Source organism: Corapipo altera, unplaced genomic scaffold, assembly GCF_003945725.1.
Source record: "Corapipo altera isolate COAL_440 unplaced genomic scaffold, ASM394572v1 190, whole genome shotgun sequence".
NCBI lineage: Eukaryota > Metazoa > Chordata > Aves > Passeriformes > Pipridae > Corapipo > Corapipo altera.
In genome coordinates this window covers 180227-189281 of record NW_020885006.1, presented here as the reverse complement: position 1 = coordinate 189281, position 9055 = coordinate 180227, and the positions used below count along the sequence as shown (strand labels likewise).

Sequence of the window (9055 nt, the reverse complement as noted above, 5' to 3'; positions counted from 1 at the left end):
CAGCAGGCTCAGATTCCCGTTTGGAGCTGGCTCCCTTCTCCCTGCTTTCCCCTGGAAGAGACAGTGGCAGGGTGCAGGGTGAGTCGTGGCCGTGCTCTCAGCCAGAGCTTTACCTGCCAGGCACTTCCAACTCAGAGCCCCGGGAAGGGCTGTCTATGACTCCCGAACGCTGCCTGGGCACTCACCTCCCAAAAGCTCTGCTCCTGCTCCAAAGAGCCTTTCTGCAGGAAACATTGCAGCTGCTTTAGGAGAGAAACTTCTGCTTGACATTTCACACTGTTTGCAGGCTTCTACTGTTGCCCACATTTTATTAACAACAAATTTTTATCAACAGTTCCGTTAATAGACCTTTTTTTTTCCACGCCTACACAGGCATGTCATGGCTTTTATTTCATCCTCATTAAAAAGCCAAGCCAGGCCCCCAAGTCACTGGATTGGTGAACTCAAAGAAACCCTAATCCCTGCATTTCAGTGTGTGGAAAGAAATGTGTGTCCCAATTATGCAATCAGAGAACACTTTGACAAGCACAGTTTATACTTGGAGCTGTAAAACTACACATCACTGCTGCTCTATGGCTCTTCAAACAAAAAGCAGCTGACCATTAAAAGACTTAAATAAATCCTTTGCATTAACAGACCCCACCCCACTGCTCCAGCACCCAACTCACAATCCCACTGATTCCATCAATCACTGGAAAATAGGGAAAAAAGAGTTGTTACCTTTATTTTGGCTTTTTGGCATTTCCTCTGTTGTCTTCATGACTTCCTTCGGTTTGTTCTTAGAGATGAAACTGGTCTTTTTGTGGGATTTTTCACTACTAAGCATCTTCAAAATAAAACAATTTAATCTAAACCTAATTTAATCTCTTTTGCTCCAGGCTGAGCCCCCCCAGCTCCCTCAGCTGTTCCTGCTGCTCCAGCCCCTTCCCAGCTCTGTTCCCTTCCCTGGACATGCTCCAGTCCCTCCAGGGCTATCCTGCAGTGAAGGACCTCAGGATTTGAGGTGGGACCTCACCAACTGCCTGTCTGATACATTATCTTTCCAAAAACCCCAGTCTTTTTCCAGAACCAGTTCCCCATTGTCCCCATTTGACAGACAACAATTCCCTGACAGCACAGAGCTAAGGCAATTCTGTTAGTTTGTTTTACAATGTTTTTATCCTGCTCCCAAGGCTTCCTTCCCTTCCAGGTACCTCTGAGAGCTGCACCGGTTCCATTACACACCTTGCCAACTTTATTCATTCTATTTAAGACACACTCAAGCACCAACATGCAAAGGAACCTTACCAGGCTGAGATAATCCACTCCACCCTCTTCCAGGGTGACATTAAGGTTCTGATCCACAAAGGCTCGTTGCCCACACCAGAAGTTCATGGGGGGTCTGACCTGTCTCCCGCTGCGAGTGTAAACCCTGCTCAAGTCGTTCCCCTGGGAGCTGTGCCTTGGGGTGGTGTCTGCAGGGGAAAAGCAGGAAATAAGGGGCTTGTCCCAGACATTGCATGGAAAATTGAGCCTTGCACACTTCACAGGCAGTGTGGTGTTTAAACCAGACTACACGGACAATGTAAAACTCAGCCCAAGTGGTTCTTTTGAAAGTGTTCTGATTGGAAAAACAGCACTGAAGTGATCACCTTCACAGGTTATACCACCCTCTGTGAGGACTTTCACTCTGTTTACAAGGTTATAAATACTAGCAAAGTCATGGAGGGGGCAGGAATGATAAAGAGAAGTTGTCACACTGAACAGCTCCTTGTTGAGAGAAAAGGGAGCGAAAAATAAACGTGGATGATGAGGGACAAATAAATGGGAGTGAGGAGAGAGAAAAATAAAGGAGCTTTTATAGTGCTAGCAAGGAAATCTGATTGCAGCATCAAGAAACAGCACAGTGGAGCTTGGCCAAACCCCACTGGACAGAGAACCCAGAGAAAGGTGTGAGTTAAAGGCCAAAGCTGTCACCATCCACAAGGCTGGGACTGCTCTCTAAGGCCGAGCAAAACCAGGGGGCTCAACAGGCTGTGGCTTTACAGCAATTCCTTGGAAACAACACCAACATAAGGAGCTTTTCCACAACCCATTCCATCCACCCCCAGTTGTCTTTTCCAAAGGAAATGATTACCAAACACTCACAAGTGTTTTCATCATTCCTTGGCAATACTTCATAGGTGGTGTTCTTCATTCCAGGTTTCTTCTTTGAGCCTTCTGCAGTTTCCAACTCAGTGTCACTCTCTTCATCTTCATCCACACCACTGTTTTGTTTTCGGTCTTTCCTAATGATTTGGAGTTTAAGAAAAGAAAGAATAAGCATTTAAAAGAGCTGTTCCTTAACAAATGATGTAAAAGTGAAGCCTTCCTGTGGGCAGAAGCCCCTTGGCACAGCACAGCAGTGGCTTCACGCACACATCTGCAGCCTTTCACACTTCTCTGGTATAATGTTCTTAAACCCAAAAACTCAATGAATACTTTAAAGAACATTGCAATGAAGCAGAAATTACCTCCTCCTTTCCTCGAGGAACTCCTGGACATACTCCTTCCACCTCCTGGAAAAGCCAAACGTGAATCGTTTGATGAAGCGGTAGGGAAACCCTGGGGGGACAGAGGGCACATCAGCAACAGCTCAGCAAGACTTTCAATCACTGAGGGTAGAGAAAATATCCAGGACATTCAATCCAAAGATCAGAGGAACTGACCCAGCCAGTTCCATCCCAGCACAGTCCATTCACTCCCAGGCTTTAGGAAGCCTCTGCAGCACTCGAGCCACTCTGCTCACAAACCTATTGCTGTTACTTCCTCTCAGAATGGTAAAATGAAAGCAAATACAAGTATTTAGCAGAGGAACCAACAAAAACTTCAAGTCAGAGAGCGGCCAGGTCAGGTGTTTATCAAGCAGGTATCCCAGGAGTTAAGAAGGAAACACTGAAGACACAGACACATCTTTGGGCCCGAAGGAGCAGAGTGCAGGTGTGTTCAGTGAAAACCTGGGATCACACACCCAGGGCACACCTGTGTTAAGGGAAATAATGCCAAGGGCAGGGTCAGGTTGGATCTCACGGAAAGGCTCTTCCCCCAGAGGGTGTTTGGCAGTGGGCACGGCCCCAAGGCTGCCAGAGCTCCAGGAGGGTTTGGACAATGCTCTGATGGACAGGGGGCGATTGTTGGGGTGTCCTGGGCAGGGCCAGGGGTTGGACTGGATGGGCCTTGGGGGTCCCTTCCAGCTCAGGAGATCCTGTGATTCTAAGCATTCATTCATCTGTGCCACAGCTGATCTCTGTGCCCCTGGGGCTGCCTGGAAGCACTAACATGCAGCTCCTCACTGCAGAACATGCCAGAGAACAGGATCCCAGCCCAGCCCAGCTGTGTAGGTCCATCCCTCCCCTCCCCAGGGCAGCCCTGAGCAGTGGCAGTGCTGCTGTGCCCCAGCCCTCCCCAGGGCAGCCCTGAGCAGTGGCAGTGCTGCTGTGCCCCAGCCCTCCCCAGGACAGCCCTGAGCAGTGGCAGTGCTGCTGTGCCCCAGCCCTCACCTTCTCTCCTCATGGTGGCAGAGTCGATCTTGCCCTGCAGGAGGTAGAGGCTGCCCGAGGACGTCCTCAGCTGGTTGTGGGCCAGGCGCTCGGTGACAGCATTGCTGTGCCACAGCAGGCCCTTCATGTCCCTGGGGAGAGACAGAGCCTGAGCAAGGGGAACACAACCTTTCCTTTGCACAAAAGAAGGGGGTTTGACCTGGAGCTCTGCTGTTCCCAGGGGAGTGGCAGTGATGCACGTTTGCTGAGGGATGCCGGTGCTGGCAGGACATGCTCTGTGCTGCTTCCTTCCCCAGCCTGGAACAGGAACGGCTCTGGCCTTGTCTGGCCACCTCTTGCCCACACAGAGGAATTGCTCTGCACCATCCCTCGGTGGTGGGTGCCCCAGGCCGTGCCTGTTTTACACTACACTTCAACCACAAAACTGGGTCTTACTGGCGTTTGCCCTCCAGAGAAATCGCCGTGTTGCCTTCCATCACTTTAATCCTCCAGCTGCTCAGGCAGATGCTTTTCTGTTACAGAAACAAAAAAAAAATAAAGCATTTAAAGTTGTGTTTATCAGCCAGCACCTCCTCAGTGCTCAGATGCAGTAACAACATCCCTTCTCCTTGGCTACAAATCTTGACTGTTAAAGGCCACCTGATCCTTGTCTCAGTCAAAGCTCACCACGAAGGTGAATTTTTTTTTTAATACAGGAAACACATCAAACACACTTGGCCACGTGGGAGAACAAAACAAGTCACTCGCTTAATTTGCAGGGACTGCAATCCCAGACTCCTCCAGAGAACAAGGGAAACTCAAGCCTCAGGCAGGTGTGCTCGTGCCAGGTTTCCAGGGAATCACAGGGATGCTTCCAGATACACTGCTCTCCATACAGAAAGGTGGGAATACTGCCAGGCTGCAGACTGCTCTCCTAGGAAAAGATTCTGGTCCCACTTGATTCAAAAGGAGTCCAGATGTTCTGTAGGAAAGCCAAGCACATTCATGGATTCATCCCTAGCCTAGAGCTGGGAAAGGTCTCTCCTCCTTGGATCTGACTGGGCAGCCAAGAGCTGGAACCAACACTGGGACTCTTTCACCCCACACTGTGGCTTGTGCACAGTAAACCAAAAGGGCCTCTTTTACACCAAAAAAAACCCCAAAACCTGAACATTTGGAGTAACTCATCTTGGAGTAAGGTAAAAAAGAAATATTTTTGATGGGAAAATTTACCAGTAAAATCTAAAGAAACAGTGGTTTGTTCTCTTCTGAGTGCTCCTTGCTTTTAACAAGAAAAACCACAACCATGAGCTACACACAGCCCAGAGGAATCTCTCTTTCCCCTAAAGGATTAATTTCTCCCACCTCTTTGTCTGCTTTGCCAGCAGGTTGGTCAGTACAAGGTTTGTCCACAGGGTCCTCAGGCTTTTCTGTCAGCTTCTGCTTCTTTGGAATGTGGACTGTGGGACTAGACAGCATAATGCTGCAGAAGCACCGGGAGGGCTTTGGGGAATTACTCTCCACGGTCTTTTCCACTCCCAGAGCAGCTTGTTTTTCACTGGGCTGCAACTCCCTTCTGTCTCGATGAAGCTCTGTACGTTTTGCTCCTCCATTTCCCCACTTCTCTGTTGCCTGATCCCCGTTTTTCGAAGGGGTGGAATTTACATTCAGAAAACTAGTGCCTGCACTCTGAGACATTTCACCCTCGGCATCTATTGGTTCCACAAGGAAAACGTCCACATCATCCTCCTTGTTGGTGTCCACTTCCTCGGGAGGCTCAGTCCTGGGCTGCTCAGCACAGGCAGCTCCGACTGAAGGCTCCTCCGTGGCTGTGGAAGGAGGGATGTTCTGCTGGATGGGCTTTGAAGGCGTTGGATCTGCACATCAGAAAAAAAACCAAAAGGTGCAACAAAGAAGTTAGTGATATTTAAGCACTGGAACGGGCTTGTGGTGGAGCCCTTGGGGACACGGGGCAGTGGTGGCCTTGGGATGGTTGGACTCGATGGGGTCAGAGGGCTTTTCCAGCCTCACCAGTGCCTTGGTTGTGTGAGCCAAGGAAGGCTGTGAAGTGTTTCCCAGGGCAGCCCCCAGTACCTTTGTGCTGCTGCTGCTGCTGCAGTTTCTCCTTTATGCGCAGGAAGAACTTCTGGGGGGTCTCCAGCACAGGGGGCTCTGTGGCAGGTGGGGCCTGAGGGACCCGTGGGAACACTGACCCTGCAAAGCAACCACAGGGAAAACCTCCTTGGTCTGGGGAACAGAAACATTCTGGGGGGATGTGGTTTGTTGAGATGCTTATTAAAATACCCCACAAAATCCCAGTTGGGTGGGAAGGGACCTCAAAGCCCATCCAGTGCCAACCCTGCCATGGGCAGGGACACCTTCCACCAGCCCAGGTTGCTCCAACCTGGCCTTGGACACTTCCAGGGATCCAGGGGCAGCCACAGCTTCTCTGGGAATTCTATTCCAGGGCCTCCCCACCCTCGTTATAAAAAGGGTCACACTCAGCTCCATGTCACCTGCAAACTCCCTGAGGGTGCCCTGGATCTCACTGTGTCTGTAATGAAAAAACTAAAGGTGCACTGGCAAAGCCATCAGGGAAATACCCCAGTGGGATTTCACACCCAAACAAGTTTTCCATGAACCTCCCTCCCTTATGTACCGGCTGTAGGAGCAGTTAAAGCAACTGTTTGGTTTGATGTTTAGTCACCGAGTGGCTTTGAAGGTGTTGCAGTGGGTCAGTCCCACTCACAGACACAAGGCAGGGAGCAGTCAGAGCCAGACTGGGGCAAAGGCAGTGACAACAGGACAGGAGGGAATCCTCTGTCAGGAGCAGGGAAATCAGCTGTGCCACACACACCTTTCAGCACTAAAAATCCCACCATTCCAACCTTTCTGTTTAACCCCAGCCATCAGGGGGACAACAAGTGCTGGCTGCCAATGTTTTCTACCCCCACCAAGGTGCACTGGCACCTTCTGCAGAGCCTGGATGAGCCGTGAGCAGGACACACAGGGACAGTGTTCACACCTGGGACAGCTCTCCCGTGGAACAACCATTGTTTCCCAGGTGTGACCAGGCTCTGTTCTGCTGGTCCCTGGTTCATGGAGCTTCGCAGGGTTTGTCCTCTCCATGGTCCTTCCAAGGAGGAAGGATTCAGACTAACTGGCAAAGCATTGAGAGTTCTTCCCCGCAAACAGCTGACCCCAGTGTGTTCCAGAATAACCAAAACTCTTCTGGAAAAGGAGCTATTAATAATTCCTGTCATTCAGGCTATGGATTGATGTAAGCAAATAATTAAAAGACTTATGAAAATGTGACAACCGGGGATGTCACTGCAGCACAAGTGAACTGAACTCAGAATTACAGCTCTGTACCTTCTATTCCAAGTGTTTGGAAGGAAAACAAACCATTCTCCGGGAGTCACTGAGAGCCCGTGGCACTCACCATGTCCTGGCCGGGCGATGCCCCGGCCCTGCCCAGTGCCGGGGGTCAGGATCACGTCGGTGGCATGGCTCTGCCCGGTGCTGTGGGTCAGGATCCTGTTGGTGCCCTGGCTCTGCCCGGTGCTGTGGGTCAGGATCCTGTTGGTGCTCTCACTCTGCCCGGTGCCGGGGGTCAGGATTACATCGATGGTGCCCCGGCCCTGCCCGGTGCTGGAGGTCAGGATCCTGTTGGTGCCCTGGCTCTGCCCGGTGCCGGGGGTCAGGATCACGTCGGTGGCACGGCTCTGCCCGGTGCCGCGGGTCAGGATCCCGTCGGTGCCTTGGTTCTGCCCAGTGCTGGGGGTCAAGAGGATCCCTTCGGTGGCACGGCTGTGCCTGGTGCGGCCCTGCTCAGTGCCGCGGGTCAGGATCCCGTCGGTGCCCTGGCTCTGCTCAGTGCCGCGGGTCAGGATCCCGTCGGTGCCCTGGCTCTGCTCAGTGCCGCGGGTCAGGATCCCGTCGGTGGCACGGCTGTGCCCGGTGCCGCGGGTCAGGATCCTGTTGGTGTTGGTGCCCTGGCTCTGCCCGGTGCCGGGGGTCAGGATTACGTCGATGGTGCCCCGGCCCTGCCCGGTGCTGGGGGTCGGGAAGATCCCGTCGGGGCCGGTGCGGCCCTGCCCGGTGCCGCGGGTCAGGATCCCGTCGGTGCCCTGGCTCTGCCCGGTGCCGCGGGTCAGGATCCCGTCGGTGCCGCCCCCGCGGCCCCGCTGCCGCTCCGCCCGCTCCTTCATCCGCTGGAAGATCTTGGCCGGCGTCTCCTGCCCGGGCGGCTCCGGGGCGCGGCGCTTCGGCGGCTGCTCTGCCGCGGGCCCGGCCCGGCCGTGCGGGACATCCCGCGCCCCCCGCCACGGCCCCGCGGGCGGCGAGTCCTGCCCGGCCGGGACAGCGCCCTGGGCCTGCAGGAGCTCCTTCAGCGGCGTCAGCGTGCCCTCGGGGACGCTGCTCAAAGGCACCGAGCGCACCGGGGGCTCGCCCCGGGCGCGGCGGCGGCCGGAGGCGGCGATCATGGCCCGGGTCCTCCCGGTCCCTTCACGGCGGTCCCGGGTCAGCCCCGTCCCCTCAGGTGGATCCCGGGTCAGTCCCGTCCCCTCAGGTGGATCCCGGGTCAGTCCCGTCCCCTCACGGCGGGACCCTCACGGTGTGTCCCTCACGGCGGGTCCCTCACGGCGGGTCCCTCATGGCGGTCCCGGGTCAGTCCCGCCCCCCCAAAGGGGCCCCGCGCTCAGATTCGAGCGCGGCCGCGCGCGCGCGTCACGGAGCCGCGACCATCGCGCAGAGTCAGAGGGGTGTTTGGAAAGGACCCCCTGGAGGGGCGCCATTGGAACAGGCGGGGCAGGAAGGGTCCATGCCGGGACTCCCCCCCGTTCCGGCGCGGTGGTTCGACCCGCGCTGAAGGCGGGCTCCGCGGCCGTTAGAGCTGAGGGCGGCTCCCAGGGGCGGTCCCGGCTCCCAGGGGCGGTCCCGGCCCGGAGAGGCGGCTCCGAGGGGCGGCCCGAGCTCCAGGGGGGCGGCCCGGTCGGGGCTCTCCGGCAATGGCTGAAGCGCAGGCGGTGCCCAGAGGAGCCTTCCCCGCGGGCTGGAGCAGCAGCCGCGTCGGGAGGAAGGAGGGCGGGCGGGCGGAGCAGCGGCTGCTGACGCCCCTCACACGGACAGAGCCCGCGGACAGCGTGTGCCGGACGCAGGTAAATAAATAAATAACAGCCACGTGCGAGCAGCAGCCCGGCTGAGCCCACTGTAACCGCGCGTTAAATAGGGGGGTTAATCAGAGCGCTGGAAACCTGTCCTGGCTGGAAGATTCAGTGGTAAGGTCTCGTAGTTCCAAGTGGGAAACAAGGCAAGCTACTCGAATAACACGTTAAAAACTACCCAGTACTACATGAATAACACGCAATGAACAGAAATCACAGGTGCACCCAGCAGCCCAGCGCTGACGGGCAGCCACAGTGGGATCAGCTGTGGGATCAGGTGGGTCTGGCGCTCACATTAGTCCCATAAGCGGGTTAGAGATTCACCTCCGGGGGAGACATTACTTTGGTGTGTGCCTGTTGGTAACAAATAGCTGCTTTAAAAAAAATAAA

At 54.8% G+C, this 9055-nt stretch overlaps 1 protein-coding gene across 3 annotated transcripts in view; it reads right to left on the bottom strand.

Moving 5' to 3' along the window:
• The window catches only part of MIS18BP1 (MIS18 binding protein 1), a 13540-nt gene extending 5787 nt beyond the window's left edge, over positions 1 to 7753 (bottom strand). The window contains exons 1-10 of one of the 3 annotated variants that reach the window (XM_027667327.1): positions 7167 to 7733; positions 6940 to 7085; positions 5592 to 5711; positions 4863 to 5374; positions 3954 to 4030; positions 3519 to 3649; positions 2493 to 2583; positions 2128 to 2267; positions 1288 to 1454; positions 717 to 826 (exon numbers count right to left, since the gene is read on the bottom strand). In XM_027667327.1, the coding sequence (XP_027523128.1) occupies positions 717 to 826; positions 1288 to 1454; positions 2128 to 2267; positions 2493 to 2583; positions 3519 to 3649; positions 3954 to 4030; positions 4863 to 5374; positions 5592 to 5711; positions 6940 to 7085; positions 7167 to 7708 (2036 nt within the window). In that variant the 5' untranslated portion in view covers positions 7709 to 7733. Of the gene's footprint in view, positions 1 to 716; positions 827 to 1287; positions 1455 to 2127; positions 2268 to 2492; positions 2584 to 3518; positions 3650 to 3953; positions 4031 to 4862; positions 5375 to 5591; positions 5712 to 6939 lie in introns of all 3 variants that reach the window. The other 2 variants (XM_027667329.1, XM_027667328.1) reach the window with 2 other exon arrangements.
• Positions 7754 to 9055: the final 1302 nt, after the last annotated feature.